General features: G+C 45.5%; 1 protein-coding gene across 2 annotated transcripts in view; it reads right to left on the reverse strand.

Annotated features, from left to right (window-relative positions):
* Positions 1–18,759: 18,759 nt before the first annotated feature.
* Positions 18,760–20,207, reverse strand: part of plpp3 (phospholipid phosphatase 3) — a 163,462-nt gene continuing 162,014 nt past the window's right edge. For both annotated transcript variants that reach the window (XM_070886810.1, XM_070886809.1), the window contains exon 6: positions 18,760–19,752. In XM_070886810.1, the coding sequence (XP_070742911.1) occupies positions 19,633–19,752 (120 nt within the window). In that variant the 3' untranslated portion in view covers positions 18,760–19,632. The remainder of the gene's footprint in view (positions 19,753–20,207) is intronic.

The following is a 20,207-nucleotide window of genomic DNA, read 5'->3' on the forward strand; positions in this document are numbered from 1 at the left end:
CGGACGCCATGTTGTAGATCACATGTTGCATCCTTTAAAATGCTGCTGTGCTTCAACCTCGGCGGAGTTCGGATGCACTCTGCAGGTCGTTGGAGTTGATGTGAACATCTGTAAAAACATCTTGACCACACTGTGACCGATTGGAATTGAAGAGGTGTTTTCGTCAGGGCATTCTTCGTTTGTGACCAATCGGTGGAAAACAGAGAGCTACTGCAATGGGGCCTCTCCTTTCTCACCCTCTCTTGATCACCAATTACATGCAACAGACTCGACATCACCGAAGGAATGCTCCACTACATTATGTGCCCAATGTAAGACGTGACAGACAAATGAGGAGGACCAGATGTTACACCCCCCGCAAGTACATAAGAACATAAGAACATAAGAATTAGGAACAGGAGTAGGCCATCTAGCCCCTCGAGCCTGCTCCGCCATTTAACAAGATCATGGCTGATCTGGCCATGGACTCAGCTCCACTTACCCGCCCACTCCCCGTAACCCTTAATTCCCTTATTGGTTAAAAATCTATCTATCTGTGATTTGAATACATTCAATGAGCCAGCCTCAACTGCTTCCTTGAGCAGAGAATTCCACAGATTCACAACCATCTGGGAGAAGAAATTCCTTCACAACTCGGTTTTAAATTGGCTCCCCCGTATTTTGAGGCTGTGCCCCCTAGTTCTAGTCTCCCCGACCAGTGGAAACAACTCTCTTGTCTATCCCTTTCATTATTTTAAATGTTTCTATAAGATCACCCCTCATCCTTCTGAACTCCAACGAGTAAAGACCCAGTCTACTCAATCTATCATCATAAGGTAACCCCCTCATCTCCGGAATCAGCCTCGTGAATCGTCTCTGTACCCCCTCCAAAGCTAGTATATCCTTCCTTAAGAAAGGTGACCAAAACGGCACGCAGTACTCCAGGTGCGGCCTCATCAATACCCTATACAGTTGCAGAAGGACCTCCCTGCTTTTGTACTCCATCCTCCCTGCATGGAGTACAAGGAGAAGCATTCTTACCTCGACTTGCCCGACACCATCTGCCTTCGAAGACTGCACTTCCACAAAGAAGTTATCACTGAGGTATGCCAGCTGATAAGCACAGATCTGCAGCCTGCCAGCACCATCAGTACTTCACTGTCCATTGAGGTCAAAATCACCGCGGCACTGTCGTTCTACGCCTCGGGTTCTTTTCAGGCCACAGCTGGAGACATTTGCGGACTTTCTCAGCATGCCACACATCGCTACATTAGACAGGTCTGTAAGCACGCAAGAGGGACTTAATCAGCTTCCCTATGACCAGGGAGGCACAGAGTGAGAGCGTTCTCGGATTCTCCAGAATTGCAAACTTCCCCAAGGTGCAGGGAGCAATATACTGTACGCACATCGCGATGCGGGCACCTTTTCAGGATGCAGAGGTATTCAGGAACCGCAAGGGATTCCATTCCCTGAATGTCCAACTGGTTGTCGACCACCAGCAAATTATACTGGCAGTGAATGCTCAATTTCCGGGCAGCATCCATGATGCTCACATCCTGCGTGAGAGCACTGTATCTGATTTATTTAACAATGAGCCACAAGGTCAATGCTGGATGCTTGGTGACAAAGGATATGGCCTCGCTGATGACCCACCTGCGTGATGCCCACACTGAATACGAGAGGCAATACAACAAGACCCACAGAGCAACTCGCAATATCGTGGAGAAAACCATCGGAGTGCACTCAGTAGGCGAGCTCCAATTCCCCCCTGAGCAGGTAGCTAAATTTATGGTGGTGTGCTCCATGTTGCACAACTTGGCTATCAGGAGGGGACAAGAATTGCCTGATGAATCTGATAGTTCACCTTACCAGAGAGAGGAAGAGGAGGACGAGGAGGCGGATGCTGACATCGGCCCAGACAATCAAGCTGACGCTGAAGCCATGCCCCCACCCCCCTGTAGACTGCATGAAAGGGCCCATGGTGGCATGATAGCTGCAAGATCCTTACGTCAGGAGCTCATCAATGATCGCTTTGCCTGAAAGAACGTTGGTGTTATTTACAAGGCTGACACACTTCTGGGTGTGCAGGTCATACATCAATGGTGGGCATTACCTTAGTGACAGTTAAAGTTTACGTTGATTGAAGTTACGTGTGATTATACCCTTTGATGTAAAGGAATCACCAGCGTGTAATGGTGCAGCTATCTGAGCCAATGTGCTACAAGGTTTTGTTAAATAAAAAACATTTAAACCGAAGATTAGTCTGAAATCATCAATATTTCTGTACAAACCAACCTTTCCCCAACCCACCCCACCGCTTCTCCTCCCCGCCTCTACCCCTTCCCCTTCTGACTCCAAGTCGCCTGACCGAGGAGGTCCTCAGGCGATGCTTCATTGGGCGGGGTGGGGGGCGGTGGTGATGGCCAAAGCACTGCTTGGACGGATACGGGAGAGGACGGTCCTGAGGTAGGAACGTGCTCCGAGCCAGAAGCAAGATGTTGCTGCTGGCTCTCATGTGTGGTTGGCAATGGGGGTGCGGCACCTTGGGGTGTAGTGCGGTGCTCCGGGACCACTGGGAGCCCTCTGCCACCAGTGTCCCTGCCTACCAGCTCCAGGGCCTCCTCCATCCCTTCCATGTTATATCTTATTTGTTGGACAAAAACTCGGTGCCAACTATGTTCTTGGTGCTTAGTAGACTTTTTGCTGCTGGTGAATCTCCGCCGTTCCTCCCACAACAGCCAGACAAGCACACACCACAGCCACACATGCTTTCAGTGCCTCTGAGCTCCCTCTTTCTCTGTCTCCTCTTCTACGCATGTCATGATGACCCTTGACCTCCTGAATCACGGGAATCGAGCGTTGCCATGCCATTGCTAAGGATGGCCACACTTTATGGCAGAAGGTCAAAAAAAATTTACGCTACCGCCCATTTGATATTGCTCGCGGTAACGCCCATTTTCAAAAATGGAAACTAGTTGTTTTGAGAATGGGCGAGAAGCTGGTGATCTGAAAACCGTTTTTTAACGCCCATGCCGGATATAATGCCCATTTTTGGGCATTAAGCACAAAAGTGGAGTTTCTAGCCCTATGTTTCTATGTTTTATTTCATTTTTATGATTAACTTTCTCTGTATAAGTCCAAGCAACAATGACAGCAACAACTTATGTTGTATATTTATGTAATATATGTAGTATCTTTAGTGCAACAACACATCCCAAATCACTTTACAGGAGGAGTGATGGACATCAACAAGGTGTGGCTTGAAGCTAAGAAAATGATTTAAAATATGGTCATAGAGGTAAGTTTTGAGGAGGCTTTTGAAGGTGGGAAGAGAAGTAGGTCAGTAAGGATAGAGATGCTGAATGTGCAGGATTTTGTTCAGGTTAATATTTGGGCCATGAAGCCCTGGATTAGTATAGCGTGGAGTTGAGAAGTATTGGAAAAGTCAAGCTTTAGGGTGGCTATGGCATGGAAGAATGCTCAGTGATGGTGGGAGTGAGGTAGAAGCAGAGAAAGCTGTTCTCCACAGGTAGTGACGGTCCGAATGTGGGTTGAAGTCAGCTCAAGATCCAACAACACATTAAGGTTGAACATCTTTGTGGTCAGTGTGCGTTAGCAGTTGAGGAGGGAGACAGAATGTGAAGTTTCTGACTGCAGCCAAACTGTTTTTCCAACATTGAGTTGAACAGCCAAGACTTGGAGATAGATTTTCAACTTGCCGTCCAGGCATAAAATCAATGAAATCATGCAGTTTCCATAAACAGATGGCTGATCCGTGATGCCGGTTTTATACCTGAGCAGCAAGGTGAAAACACTACCCCTTGGAGTCAGGCAAGCAGTCGGACGGTGAGGCATAGGAGGGGACCACATTTAGAGCCTTAACGCCTACTGAACATAACCATGGATCTTTAAACTGCCTAGGGACTTTATAAATCTATTTTTAAAATTATTTTAATGTTATGAGAAAGAAGACACTCCCACCTGTGATCACATAACTTAATAAACTGAGCCACCCAGGGAATGGAACTCAGTCTGAGCTACAGACAGCAGAATGAGTAGCTTTTGCTAATGGCTCTTGGTTCGTTAAACTTCAGCAGTGCTTCTGCATCGACCTGCATCTAAACTTGGTTTTGAGACTCTTAAGTATGGTTTCTACTTGTGTAACAAAAATAATTGAATTTTCCAGAAACCAATCAAGAAACACTTGTTGCCATGCTTCAAAGGTAAAGCCACTGGGCAAAGAATCTTCGGACATGACGTTATATTGAAATTTCAGGGCCACGGTTCACAGCTTTCATTCCATTCAAACTGCTCCGTGCAGACACTTGGATTATGAGAGCAATGTGAACATGTTTGGTTTTTATTATTGGTTTCTATCTGAGCTACATCTGGGCTGATCCAGAGTGTTGGACAGATAGAGACAACAAGAGCATTTCCTGAAATACTAGAACGGTTGGGATGTACCTTGAAAGGCAGTGTGCCAGATTTCTAAAAAAGGACCATACATAATTACTTAGCAGTGAAGTGATGACATCTTCATGTCTCTCTCAACAAATCTGTAATTAAAGGGAGGAAACAAAATGCAATAGGTTCATGGCAGAACATTTACTGGCCCCAGCTCCCTCCAGCAGCCACATGACAAGCTTTGAGCTGGGTTTTCAGAGTTACTCTGAAAATGCCTCCCGGTACAGCATCAGTTTTAAATGTATGATTAAAATTAACAATGTAAAGTTGTTTGCGCATTATCAATGATTACGCACTCAACTATCAACAATTTCTAGTAATCATTCTAATGACTTTGACTCTTTAATTATTGCAGCTAGTTCTTCACAGATAAGAGGTGCTATTTTCAGCATGAGGACAGCAGCCTGTGGATACGTCTGCAGATAATGATTCATTATTCAAAATATATAAAACCAACAACTTTACAAAATAGAAGTTCCTCCAGATGGTTTCTGCTCAGACACTTGCCTGCTCCTTTTTTCTGGAGCTGTAATACTCACTCATCTCGAACTAGTAATACCGTCAGCACTTGAGTAGCCAACAATGCCCATATATTTAAAAAAATGTGAAGCAGTGTGTCCTTGGACAAAGGGCTACAATTAATCACTATTTTAACAAATACAGAAAGCACTTTTCACACCCACTGCTATCCCTCATTCTTCTGAATTTCTATGGCATGTTATGTCCTTGAAATTGTTGATATATTGCTCATCATACTGATTCATCAAAGTTTCACTTCTTCCTAGGCAGTCATATCCACCTGCATTGGGTAGGTTCAAATCATTGCAATGAAACAACACCATGAGTTCTGTCATAAGCTGGAGTTTCTTATAATATATGTGATACAGATTTTTCAGCTACCCAAGAATTACAAAGTCATTCACATGAGTGGAACATAACACACCATAATAGATGGCCTTTGAAAGGGGCATGAGATATGAGCTACGGTCTCCACAATGCACAAATAACTCTCGCTGTCTAACAATGAGAGCCCAGTTGAGGATAATATTGTGGATATGGGAAGGAAGAAAATAAGAATGGAATTAAAAAAAAATATCCTTGGACTGTCAAAATTAATTGAGATTAAACCAAAAAATTCCCCATTGGTTGCACCAGGATCATGCCCACTGGTGCCCCCAACACTGACCTCTGACAGAGTTAGTGGGGTCATTGAAAGGACGTCTAAACTGCATGGGACCGGTAGACAGGAGGTCCACTTGGGATGCTTCATTTTGGGGCCCATCTGTACCCTGGGAAACTGGGAGGGTCAGCTGTCCTCGGGAGGAAGGGTTAACTGCCCCCTCTACCTCAACTCTGCGACTACTTCAATCAGCCCTTCAGTAAGGGACCTGATGCAGGAATTTTTAAAATGCCATCTTTTTTTCTCTTGTCAGGCTTGGACCCAACTAGTAGGACCCACATACGCCCTTGTAAGGGCCGAGGCCTCATCTCTCTCAGCATACTGGATACCAATGATGCACCAGGTCCCCATCCATGGCCAGGATAGGGAATCCCTGGCTTGTTATGTGCCTTTTAAGGAGCACAAAAACAGTAAAGACCCAACCTAACTGGATCTCCCCAGTTTCTTTAGAGGATCAGCCGGTAACCCGCCAAAGTTACAGTAAGAGGTGAGGGTTCAGGGGCAGCATGAGCCAGCTCACGCTGCAATATGTGTGCACACTAGGTTCGTGAAGCAGAGCTGGTCTCCAGTCATCTTGGTTAATCCTTGCCACTGGAACAAGACTTAGCTCTGTCAAGCCCGTGTAGTGGCTGGTGTGCAACGGCCATCACACATTAAAAACAATCCACGCACAGGCATCTTTAACATGCAGTTTGGGACCGAGCATGTCAGGTCCTTCATTGAAACACCTATGAACTCATCCCTTTTTGGTGTGGAAGCAAGTCATCCTCAATACGAGGGACCACTGAAGAAGAAAAAAACAGTAAGAGGCCAGTAGATTCCTTGCAAATTTTGGGGCCTCTGTCTTCATTTTGGTGCAAAAGCTTCATGTTTGCTAAGTATTAAAGAGCTATTTGGGCTAGACACTGCCAATTCCCTTTTAATACCAAATAAGAATTTGTAACGGAAAATGTAATGGCCCTCAAATTATATTATGCAGTAATGGAATGCAAATATTTATTGTGTCACTCTCGCTCTTTATTTTAAACAGATGAAAGTCTCTGTTAAAATAGTGCAGAATGCAATTTCACATGAATGTATTAAGCTTAGATATGATAGTACCCAAGGCAGAAGGTCAGGCTGATACAAGTTGCTGTCATCACAGTGATAGCAATACCACCTTTAGGGCTCGAAATTGGTTGGCATACAGCCGCATACCACCCGCGGACAGCCGACATACCACCCAAAATCGCGAACCTCACCGAAAAATATCTACATACCACCCATATACCGCCCGGCGGAAAATTAATCAGCGACATACCGCCGTATGCATAACCTCCGTCCATGCACAACGCCGACATACCGCCCAAAATTGCAAAATTCATCACTTACCACCGACATACTGTCGACCCTGCAGACCGCCCTGGAAAAGGTAGATTTAAGTCGATCTTCTGTCGGCGAAACGCATCTTCACCTGTAAAAATGTTTTTATCTCTCACCCCCCAGTCTCTCCCTCCCCACAGTCTCTTCCACCCTCCCCCACAACAATCTCCTCCCTCACAACAATCTCCCCCAAGCAGTGATCTCCCCCAAGCAGTGATCTCCCCCAAGCAGTGATCACCCCCCAAGTAGCGATCTCCCTCCACATCAGCCATCTCCTTCCACAGGTATCCTATCCCACAGCACGATCCCCCCCACCCCCCACATACCTGCACAGCGATCTCAGGCTGGCAGTCTTTGTGGATTCTCGTTGGTGTCTCTTGGGGGGCAGCGCTTCGCAGCAGCGTGCGTGTGTGCACAACTCGGGAGCCAAAGATTCACGAGTGAAAAGGACTCACCGCCCACACACTGCCCACTGCACTCCGCTCGGCATACCGCCGAGAAAAAAGTGACGAAAATCGCGCGCACTCCGTCTGGCGGTATGAAACGACATACCACCAGCATACCGCCGAGAAATGGGTGGACCATCGACTTTGACCAATTTCAGCCCTTAGTATTAAACCTCACGAGTGTCAGATATTTAAACATTGAGACCATTTCCCCTCTCAACTGCCAATTGCTCCTTCAATATTCTGATTATTCAAATACTGCACAGCTCTTGGTCAAACTTTAAAGAAGCCCTGTTATCATATGGGGCGAATTTGTTTTCTTTCAGTTGTCTTATTTCAACCAGGAACAGATTGCATTGAAAACCCCATTGTAGAGTAGCTATGTTGGAAGATGCAAATAGTTTGTCCTGCACCATGTTGGGAAGAATATGCTCTCAAAGCTGCTCATATTTTTTTTTTATCATATCTTTTCTTCAAATTAACATTAAAATAGTAAAATTGAAGTAGCAGATACTGATCACATCATTAACAAAACATGGAATAAATATGGTAACGTCTTTTAAATCGTTTAACTGTACTGACGCTGCCCTTTTAAATGTCTTGTCAATGGGTTGTGGGCCTTTGCAAGTGAGTGGAATTTCCATTTTTCAGCTTTAGTGTTGCGAAATTCAATCCTGTGGGCAGTGAAGTTACCGTCACTCCCATGGAATTAATTACTTTCTCTGCCAATTTCTATTATATGCCCACATCAGTTTTACATTATGTTTGTCATAACATAGCAATTTTGTCTTTTACCCTCTGGGCTTGTTTGAGCTTCCCTAACAGAAACAGTGATGGAACATATTTAGTGCAACAAAATATATACATTAGCTAAGATATTCATGCATAAAGAACATTGTCATTATAGTAACTATGCTTTACAATGCTTGCATACGGAGGAGTACACAATAAAGATCATACATCCGTGATGCTCGGCTAATCTTTTTTTGATATAAATTCTAACATACAGAATCCTCTGCAATTTCATTGACAGGACAGTCTTCAGCAATTCAAACTAAACATGCCTCAGACTACCCTTCTTCCTACAATCTACATTATTTTAAAACCCAAACTTGATGACACCTAAACCATTTCTCGATTTACTAAGCCTTCTTCCCAACTTCTTTAGTATAGCAGACAGAGCAGTAGTGATACCCGCCCTCCTATATGCCTCAGAGACATGGACTATGTACAGTAGGCACCTCAAAACACTGGAGAAGTACCACCAACGTTGCCTCCGCAAAATCCTGCAAATCCACTGGCAGGATAGGCGCATCAATGTCAGTGTTCTCTCTCAGGCCAACATCCCCAGCCTCAAGGCATTGACCACGCTCGATCAACTTCGATGGACGGGCCACATTGTCCGCATGCCCGATGCTAGACTCCCGAAACAAGCACTCTACTCCGCACTCCATCACAGCAAGCGAATCCCAGGAGGGCAGAGAAAACACTTCAAGGACACCCTCAAAGCTTCCTTGCAAAAATATAACATCCCCACCGGCTCTTGGGAATCTCTGGCCCAAGACCGCTCAAAGTGGGGGAGAAGCATCCGGGAATACGGCGAACACTTCGAGTCTCTTCGTCGGGAGCATGCAGAAGCCAAATACAACCAATGGAAGGAGTGTACGACAAATCAAGCACCCAACCCACCCGCCCCGCCAACCACCACCTGCCCCACCTGTGACAGAGACTGTAGATCCTGCATTGGTCTCATCAGTCACCTTCGAACTCATATTAGTGTGGAAGCAAGTCATCCTCGACTCCGGGGGACTGTCTAAAAAGAGAAGTGTTCTGCACTATGGTGCTTGGTGCTTCACCAAAGTTTCTCAACCTAAACAAAAAGAACAAGTCATTCAGTTGACAGAAGGACGAATTTCCTTGTGGGCAATTGATGAAGAAACCTTATGCCAAAGCCTCAGGTGATGATTGGCATGCCAGGGCACCTCCCCAGTTGACAAAGGTGCAGCATGCCTAGTAGTAGGTGATGGCCTGCCTTGCCATTATTTCCACTAGCTGCACGACCTGGAACAGATGAAGAAGAGAGCAAGCCGTAAGGAAGCTGCTACGGTAAGGCTACCCAACGGCACTATTTACCATATAGAACACTTAATGGTATGCTTGCCATAAGGTGTTGCATATTCAATGTTTACTGGTAGTCCATGCAAGCTCTCACCCAAATTTCTAGTACTTTTTTTTCATTTCTGATCACACATATCCATGTGCCAATAGGGCACACTTTTACACTGCAACTTACAATAGACAACTTTGGCACATTCACATGTTCAGAGGTGTTCACACATAATATCATTATTACACAACCTACCAGCATGATACTTGAGCATTTACTGATAGACAGAATGGACTGTAGGTTGAGCACTATTATTAATTTGTGTCTGCTGTAGATACTTTTCCAGGTTCAATGGCAGTCAGTCACTCTCTTAAGCAGTCTGAGTATCTTACTTTTACGCAAGTTGAATCACATTGCCCTTATATGATAGCATAAAACAGGGATATAACAATATCACCCCTTATGATCTGGATCAGATATTTATGTCTTTTGCTTTTGTATTCCTTAAATCTTTCCAACAGCAGAACAAGTTACCACGAGATGGGGTAACGCTTGATACATATCATTAACCTGCTTTATTTCACAGTAAGGTGAACATACAGAGCAAACTCATAATCAGATTCAGTTTTGTGTAAAGATATAAAAGTAATGAATACACTATGCTACCCAACTTCAGTGGATCATCTTACTTAACTTAAACATTATGGCCGAGAAATTAGACTGCACAGCACCCGTTTTTCTGGCACCAAAGGGCCTCCAATAGGTCGGGCAGAAAGCAAACAGTTATCATGTTCGAAGTGGGCGTCCCACCATATTGATAAAGGCCAAAAGATCGGCGTGGCATGCTCACACCTGAAACAGGAGTTAGGTTATTTGCATATGCAAATCAGTGTCCTAATGCCTGTTTGCAATCCCCACTGCAAGCCGGCTGCACTCAGGAAAACCAGGGCTACATACAGCCTAATGGGAGGTCTTTAAAGAGATTGCATGTTAAACAGCAACCAATAAGGGGAGTTTTTAAAATGTATTTACCTGAATGTAGAGCGAGAGTAGCAGGAGTGCTCCTCCTGATTCTATATTAAAAGAATGTGTCTGCTTTAAGCCCCCCCCTCCCCCCCGCACAACCCCCTCACCTCCGCACAACCCCCTCAATCACTACTACTTCCTCCCTCCCGGCCACCGCTCCCTCACGACCAGGTCGGGCCCCCCTTCCTCACTTAGCTGAGGGCCGCTGCGACCACAGCATCGTCAACCAAGCTCCGCAGCTGAGCTGCCGGTTACCGGCTCAATGGAAATGAGGCTCGATATCCGGGGGCGCCTCAGGCCTCGCCATTCAAGAGCAGGGATTATTCCTTGCGCCCGCCCACTCGAACATGGGCACACCCGAATTTCGAGGCCATTAACTCTTCTGCATTCTGTTTTACAGCCTGGGATGGAACCTCTTCTCCTTGCAGATTTGTTTCTTTTACCGAGCCTACCTTTTGCTGCTTGACTGCTTGGACAGCATTCCATTTTAACAACCTGACTCCAGCATCCGCTTTTAGTCAAACCGATTATTTACACCAAAGAGCAAAATTCACCAGACTACCTTGGCAATAACTCCTGCTGAGTTCAAATGAATAAAGTTGATTCAGTAGCAATGAGCGTGAACAAATACTGGAATGTCAAGTTATCTTTGATTGATTCAGCACCCTTTGAAACGCCCTGTCTGAAACCGAATCTACATCTACCAGCTCTGCTGTCCTGTGAATTTAACTCCTTGGCAACTAAATTTATCTCAATAGCACCATTTTTTAAACAGATAATACATCAAGCTGCTCGCTTGGCAGCAATAAGTTTGAAATCCAAAACTGTAATAAACTCATGTCTGTTGTATATTCTCCTACAACTTACAGCAACTGAAAACTGCTTGCATAACAATATAGCAAATAATATAAGGGAACAGGACCTGAACTGGAAAGGGCTCAGAAATTACAAGCCGGGGATTCCCTTGGAGGAGGGTCTTCCTGGACATTCTTACATCTAAGAACATGGAGGGAATCGGGGAAGGTGAAACTTTAGGCCTCCCATGGTTCATCAGCGCATAAGTCTGGCTCCCTTTCTCACACTCTCAAATCTCACAGTTAGTACTGAAGGTGCTTCTTGGAGCCATTTGTTCCTTTTCTGTAATTTTAGGCCTGGAGGAGCAGCCCAGTAGCATTGCCAGTGGTACAAAACAAGACAGGACCTCACTGCGCACAGCTTACTCTCTCGCTTGCAAGCACCAGTACGACGACCTTCATCCCAGAGAATGCAACAACAACGAAAACAATTTGCACTTGTATAATGTTGTTAACATAGCAAAATGTCCTATGGCACCTCACAGAGGCAAAATTAGACAAAAATGGACTCCGAGCCAAAGAAAGGACTATTAGAAGGGGGTGACCAAAAGTTGGGTTAAAGAGGTGCGTTCTAAGGAGGACAGTGAGATGCAGAGACAGAAATGTTTAGGGAAGGAATTTCAGAGCGTGCGGCCTAAGATAGACATAAACTGAGAACTATGTAGTCAAGCTATGTTTACTTTATAGAACAATATTCACCAAAAGGTGCCCAATAATCCATTCAACCTGTCAACAACTAATTCTTAATAACATGTCCTCCTTTTCAGCTCTTAGTCTGCTACTTCTAGGCTGTTGAGAAGCAAAAGAGGAAATAGCAGAGGCTCTGCCCATCATTTTCCAATCCTCTCTGGCTACCGGTGTGGTGCCAGAGTACTAGAGGACTGCTAATGTTGTACCTTTGTTTAAAAAGGGAGAAATGGATAGACCAAGTAATTACAGGCCAGTCAACCTAACCTCAGTGCTGGGAAAATTATTGGAAAAAATCTTGAGGGACCGGATAAATCTTCATTTGGAAAGACATGGATTAATTAATCAAGGAGAGTCAACGTGGATTTGTCAATGGAAGATCATTTCTGACTAATGATTGAATTTTTCGAGGAGGTAACCCGGAGGGTTGATGAGGGTAGTGCGCATGATGTAGTGCATATGGATTTTAGCAAAGCTTTTGATAAGGTCCCACATGTCAGGCTGGTCTCAAAAGTAATTATTGTGTTCCGAACACAGATGAGGCTGCACACAGGGAGGTTAAAGTAACAGTGACCTCAGTCTTTAATAAGACACTTCAGAGCTCATCCTCTGAAGTCCCTGGGATCCCTTGGGACTTCAGGGGATGAGCTCCCTGGTGGCGGAACATGGGAGTGCATGCTTTACAGATACACAACATCACTCCCCCCGCAAAGTCAAAGTGAAAACTATTTACAAGGTGAGGTGGTCGGGAGCCTTTCTTTCCCTGGTGGACCGCCTCGGTACAAATGTCTGTTCTGGTGTGTTGGCTGTGCGCTCGCTGGGTTGGCATGTTGTTAGCCCTGCAGGGCTGTTAGGTGCGCCTGGCCTTGCTGGGCTGTTGGGTGTGATGGGTTCGATTTCCTTGTCCGACATGGTGTTGTTGATCCTTTGGGTGTGTGTTGTGGGCTCGAAAAAGGTGGTGTCTGCTGTGGGTTGTTCAGGGCAGTCTGTGAACTGCAGCCTCGTTTGGTCCAGGTGTTTTCTGCAAATTTGTCCATTGTCTAGTTTGACTACAAACACCCTATTCCCTTCTTCAGCTATCACCGTGCCCGCGATCCACTTGGGACCATGTCCATAGTTTAGCACATACACAGGGTCATTCAGATCAATTTCCCGTGACACAGTGGCGCGACCATTGTTTACATTTTGTTGCAGCCGCCTGCTCTCTGCCTGATCATGCAGGTTGGGGTGAACCAGCGAGAGTCTGGTTTTAAGTGTCCTTTTCATGAGTAGCTCAGCCGGGGGCACCCCTGTGAGCGAGTGGGGTCTCATGCGGTAGCTGAGCAGTACTCGGGACAGGCGGGTTTGGAGTGAGCTTTCTGTGACTCATTTAAGGCTCTGTTTGATGGTTTGTACTGCTCACTCTGCCTGTCCATTGGAGGCTGGTTTAACCGAGGCCGAGGTGACATGTTTGATCCCATTGCGGGTCATGAATTCTTTAAATTCGGCACTGGTGAAACATGGCCTGTTGTCACTGACCAGTATGTCAGGCAGGCCGTCGGTGGCAAACATAGCCCTCAGGCTTTCAATGGTGGCGGTGGCGGTGCTTCCCGACATTATTTCACATTCAATCCATTTTGAAAAAGCATCCACCACCACCAGGAACATTTTACCGAGAAACGGGCCCACATAGTCGACATGGATCCTCAACCATGGTCTGGAGGGCCAGGACACAAACTTAGTGGTGCCTCTCTGGGCACGTTGCTGAACTGAGCATATACGCTGCATTGCCGTACACAGGACTCTAAGTCAGAGTCGATACCGGGCCACCACATGTGGGATCTGGCTATCGCTTTCATCATTACTATACCGGGTGTGTGCTGTGGGGATACGAGATGAATGTCTCCCTGCCCTTTTTGAGTAGCACTACGCGGTTACACCACAACAGGCAGTCTGCCTGAATGGACAGCTCATCCTTTCACCACTGGAATGGCTTGATTAGCTCTTGCATTTCAACGGAGATGCTGGCCCAGCTCCCATGCAGTACACAGTTTTTGACTAGGGACAGCAGACGATCTTGGCTGGTCCAAGTTCTAATCTGGCGGGTTGTGACAGGTGATTTATCATTTTCAAATGCTTCCATGACCATCAACAAGTCTGCGGGCTGCGCCACCATCAACAAGTTTGCAGGCTGCACCATTTCCACCCCCGTGGTGGGCAATGGTAGCCGACTGAGAGCATCCGCACAGTTCTCAGTGCCTGGCCTGTGGCGGATGGTATAGTTATACGCTGATAGCGCGAGTGCCCACCTTTGCATTCGGGCTGAGGCATTTGTATTTATCCCCTTGTTTTCAGCGAACAGGGATGTGAAGGGCTTGTGATCGGTTTCCAGCTCAAATTTGAGGCCAAACAGGTACTGATGCATTTTCTTTACCCCGAACACACAAGCTAATGCCTCCTTCTCAATCATGCTGTAGGCCCTCTCGGCCTTAGACAGCTCCTGGAAGCATAGGCGACAGGTTGCAACTTCCCCGCAATGTTAGCTTGTTGTAATATACACCCGGCTCCGTACGACAACATGTCACATGCTAGCACAAGTCTTTTACACGGGTTATACAATACAAGCAGATTGTTGGAGCATAAAATGTTTCTGGTTTTCTCAAAAGCAATTACTTGGTTTTTTCCCCATACCCAGTTCTCACTTTTGCGCAATAACACATGTAGGGGTTCTAAGAGGGTGCTTAACCCTGGTAGGAAGTTACCAAAATAGTTGAGGAGTCCCAGGAATGACCGCAGCTCCGTGACGTTCTGTGGCCTGGGCGTGTTCCTGATAGCCTCTGTCTTGGCGTCTGTGGGCCGAATGCCGTCCGCCGCTATCTTTCTCCCCAAAAACTCCACTTCTGTTGCCATGAAGACGCATTTCGACCTCTTCAGCCGCAGCCCTACGCGATCCAGTTGCTGGAGGACCTCCTCCAGGTTTTGTAGGTGCTCAGCGGTGTCCCGACCCGTGATCAATATGTTGTCCTGAAAGACCACTATGTGTGGTACCGACTTGAGTAGGCTCTCCATGATTCTCTGGAAGATCGTTGCAGCCGACCGAATTCCAAACGGGCATTTGTTGTAGATGAACAGTCTCTTGTGCGTGTTGATGCAGGTGAGGCCCTTCGAAGACTCCACCAGCTCCTGCATCATGGAGGCCGAAGTCAGGTCGAGCTTGGTGAACGTCTTGCCTCCTGCCAGCGTCACAAATAGGTCGTCTGCCTTAGGTAGCGGGTATTGGTCCTGACGCGAGAAACGATTAATAGTTACTTTATAATCGCCGCAAATCCTGACCGTGCCATCACTTTTGAGTGCTGGAACAATCGGGCTGGCCCACTCGCTGAATTCCACTGGGGAGATGATGCCCTCGAGTTGCAGCCTGTCCAGCTCAATTTCCACTCTCTCCCTCATCATGTGAGGTACCGCTCGCGCCTTGTGGTGAATGGGTCGTGCCTCTGGGACACAGTGGATCCGCACCTTCACCCCGGAAAAGTTTCCAATGCCTGGCTCAAAAAGGGAAGGAAATTTGTTAAGAACCTGGGTACATGAGGCCTCATCAACATGTGATAGCGCTCGGATGTCAGCCCAGTTCCAGCGGATTTTGCCCAGCCAGCTCCTTCCAAGCAGTCTGGGGCCATTGCCCGGGACAATCCAGAGTGGCAGTTCATGCACTGTGCCCTCGTAGGTGACCTTGACCATGGCGCTGCCAAGGACAGTGATAACCTCTTTGGTGTACGTTCTCAGTTTTGTGTGGATGGGGCTCAGGGCTGGTCTGAATGCCTTGTTGCACCACAGTCTCTCAACCATCTTTTTACTCATGATGGATTGGCTAGCATCAGTGTCTACTTCCATGGCTACGGGTAAGCCATTCAATTTTACGTTTAGCATTATAGGTGGACATTTCATCGAAAATGTGTGCACCCCATGTACTTCAGCATCTGCCTCCTCTCTCTGAGGCTCGAAATTGCTTTGATCCACTATGGACCGATCTTCCTCTGCCACGTGGTGGTTAGCAGGTTTTGCAGAGTTTGCAGCTCATTGGAGGTGCCCCATTGTTCCACAGCTCTTTCAAACATACCCTTTGAAGCGGCATGAATAGGCTGAATGGAAGCCTCCACAACACCAACAAGGTGTGAATTGCCTTGCATTCATCCTTTGTTGGGGACTCTCAGTCATCTGAGTCACCTGAGGCCTGCTGGCAGTTGCAGACTCGTGGGTTCTGCCCTGTACATTTCTGCTCGCAAACACAGTTCCAGTTAATTTATGAACATTGCTAGCACTTGTGTGCTGAGAAATTTGTTTGGTGTTATCACTGGTGGACATAAACGCCTGTGCTATTGCAATGGCCTTACTGAGGGTCGGTGTCTCTACAGTCATTAGTTTTCGTAGGATGGTCTCATGGCCAAGGCCCAGTACAAAAAAGTCTCTGAGCATTTGCTCCAGGTAGCCATCAAACTCACATTGTCCTGCAAGTTGCCTTAGCTCGGCGACGTAGCTCGCCACTTCCTGACCTTCAGATCGCTGGCACGTGTAGAACCGATACCTCGTCATCAGCACGCTCTCACTCAGGTTAAGATGCTCCCGAACCAGTGTACACAGCTCCTCATAAGACTTATCTGTGGGTTTCACCAGAGCCAGAAGATTCTTCATGAGGCTGTAGGTCGGTGCCCCGCAGATTGTGAGGAGGACCGCTCTCCTTTTTGCAAAGCTTCCTTCTCCATCCAGCTCGTTGGCTACAAAGTACTGGTCTAGCCGTTCGACTTCGGCTTCCCAGTCCTCACTTTCCGAGTAACAGTGACCTCAGTCTTTAATAAGACACTCCAGAGTGAGGAACAGGCCTTAGGTGCCAGCTTATATACAGTGCTCCCAAGGGATGCTGGGATCCCTTGAGACTTCAGGGGATGTGCTCCCTAGTGGCGGAACATGGGAGTGCATGCTTTATAGATACACAACAGTAATAGCCCATGGGATCCAGGGCAAAATGGCAAGTTGGATCCAAAATTGGCTCAGAGGCAGGAAGCAAAGGGTCATGGTTGATGGATGTTTTTGTAACTGAAAGGCTGTATCCAGTGGGGTTCCGCAGGGCTCAGTGCTGGGTCCCTTGCTTTTTGTGGTATGTATCAATGACCTCGACTTGAATTAAGAAGTTTGCAGATGACACTAAAATAGGCTGTGTGGTTGATAATGAAGACGAAAGCTGCGGACTGCAGGAAGATACCAATATACGGGTCAGGTGGGCAGAACAGTGGCAAATGGAATTCAATCTGGATGATGTAATGCATTTGGGGAGGTCTCACAAGGCAAGGGAATACACATTAAATGTTACGACACTGAAAACTGTAGAGAAACAAAAAGACGTTGGAGTGCAGGCCCACAGATTCCTGAAGGTAGCAGGCTAGATAGATAAGGTGGTTAAGAAGGCATATGGCCTTTATAAGTCGAGGCATGAATACAAGAGCAAGGAGGTTATGCTGGAACTGTATAAAACACTGGTTAGGCGGCAGCTGGAGTACTGTGCGCAGTTCTGGTCACCACATTACAGGAACAATGTGATGGCATTGAAAAGAGTGCAGAGGAGATTTACAAGAATGTTGCCTAGACTGGAGAATTTTGGTTATGAGCAAAGATTGGAGATGCTGGGTCTGTTTTCTTTGGAGCAGAGGAGGCTGAGAGGAGACCTGATTGAGGTGTATAAAATTATGGGGGGCCTGGGTAGAATGGATCGGAAGGATCTGTTTCCCTTAGCAGAGGGGTCAACAACCAGGGGGCATAGATTTTAAGTAATTGGGGGGAGGATTAGAGGAGATGTGAGGGGAAATTTCTTCACCCAGAGGATGGTGGGGGTCTGGAACTCACTGCCTGAAAGGGTGGTAGAGGCTGAAACCCTCACCACATTTAAAAGATACTTGGATGTGCACTTAAAGTGTCATAACCTACAGGGCTAAGAATCAAGAGCTGGAAAGTGGGATTAGGCTGGATAGCTCTTGGTCGCCTGGCACGGACACGATGGGCTGAAATGGCCTTCTTCCGTACTGCAAATTTCTATGATTCTATGATTCTACAAGCTGTTCCCTGAGTGAGACGAGATTGAGCGGTGCAGTTTGGGAAGGTTCCCCTGGAGCCTTAGAGGCCTGAGGTAACTCCTGCCTCAGTGAAGCCACAGTCCTAGAAGACTGCCATTAAATATTTTGTTGTTTTGTAGGCAAACACAGTAGCCAGTTTTCGCACAGCATCATCCACCAGTGTAATAAGAGTATTGAGCAGTTGTATTTTGATAGTGTTGGTTGAGAGATGAGTGTTGACCAGGATATCAAGAATGCTCCCCTGCTCTTCAAATAGTGCTTTCGGATCTGATAATGGAATGGAAACAGCAGAGTGATGCAGTAAGACGTTTGTCTAAGGCTGGAGATCAGGATCCATTGTTGGGGCACAGTAGAGGAAGTTATACCCTCTATATTTTCCAAACAAAATATCTCACTTATATGGATTGAGTAAAATTATATTGCCCCTTTTCCTCTATCTTTAACAGAGGAGGATAATGCCAAGCTGAATATCTACATAATTTATTTAAATATGCCTCTGTTACGGAGGAGGAGAATTCGTAGTCAGAAATTCTACACAATAGCATACTGTCCATTATGAGCTTTTATTTTAAAAGCATATAGACAAAACTTACAGCTAATTACATCAGAAAAATAGTCAAATGTTAACATTCAAATTCTACAAGAACAAATGAGTTGAAGCTATACAATTTTTTTTTTACAAAACAAACGTAAAAATATAAAGTACTAACAAATGACTTACTGTGATATTTATTATTGATGCAAGTGGCTCTAGCTGTAGTTTTATCAAAAATTATTTCCCCACCCCCCCCCAGAAAAAAGCTTACAATACTTTAGTTGACTAAATACAAAATACGTTTTTTTCCAAAAAATCAATGCTATTTTTTTAAGCAGCACTTTGTAAATAACACAGGTCGAGACACATATAAACAGTTTTAATTGCAGTGGATAAAATATCTAAAAAAAAAAGGATGCTTCAGAAATAATATTTTACATAGTTATCTTGTTTTAGTTTTTTTATATATTTATATATAAAATATGAAAGTTTGCTGCCGTGGTCCTCGTCAATTTACAATGAGACAGCCGCCATTACTATTTTGCGTGTGGTGTTTTTTTATAAAGTTTTTTTCTTCCTTTTGTTGAACAAACGCATTCATTCATTGGTGGTCGGCCTTGACCAGTTCGAAACAAATTCACAAGCTTAGAGTTTCCATGTCTTCTGTGCGGTTTTTGTGGTTTGATTAGAAATGCTGCTATGGTATACTCCACACAGGATTGTGGGTAAAATGTCTTTCTCCCTACATTCTACTGTCTGATGAGATTAGAGAGCAGCAAACTTGCTGTTCAGCAGTCACTATTTTATCTTTTGATTTTTGCACCAGCTTTAGTCCATTTTGATTTTTTTTCTGTTGTTGTTGAAGTGTTTTGCTTATTGCAATTAAGGTGATTAGCACATTCCATGATGGTTGTTCCTGTCAATGATGTCCACGGGCGTAATTATCTCTCGTCTCACTGGTGGAGGGGGAATTTTCATCTTGGGTTTGAAAAGATTGGACACGTAGAAGGCCTGTGGGTTAAGAACGTTATAGGTTAGATGGGTATAAGAGCTGGTGTGTGAAAACACCATTAATCTACAGTCTGTTTCACGTAAAGGTAGGATTTCACCACCTTTCTAAGGAAATTAAACATCAATAAAAACAGTAATAAATTATTTTAACAACTCCTGGTCTTTATCTGCCTATATCTGTTGATGCTTCTTTGAATGTTCTTTAAAACTGTGAGTACTAATGACATGATGTGAAGCAATCTGTCGTGAACGAGTTAAATGAGTTCACACTGTGAGAGAGGGAGATACAGACATTAGCTGTACGGGTGGTTCAGCAAATGTGTCATTTCCACTGTATTTTATATTAATTCAGCTTACCTACGATCCTCCCGGTCAATTTCCCCAATTAACTCAACAGGGAGGAAAGAGTTGTATTCATATATTTCTCAGAAATATTTCAGACACTTCACACAATG

This window comes from Pristiophorus japonicus, chromosome 8, assembly GCF_044704955.1.
Source record: "Pristiophorus japonicus isolate sPriJap1 chromosome 8, sPriJap1.hap1, whole genome shotgun sequence".
Classification (NCBI taxonomy): Eukaryota; Metazoa; Chordata; class Chondrichthyes; family Pristiophoridae; genus Pristiophorus; species Pristiophorus japonicus.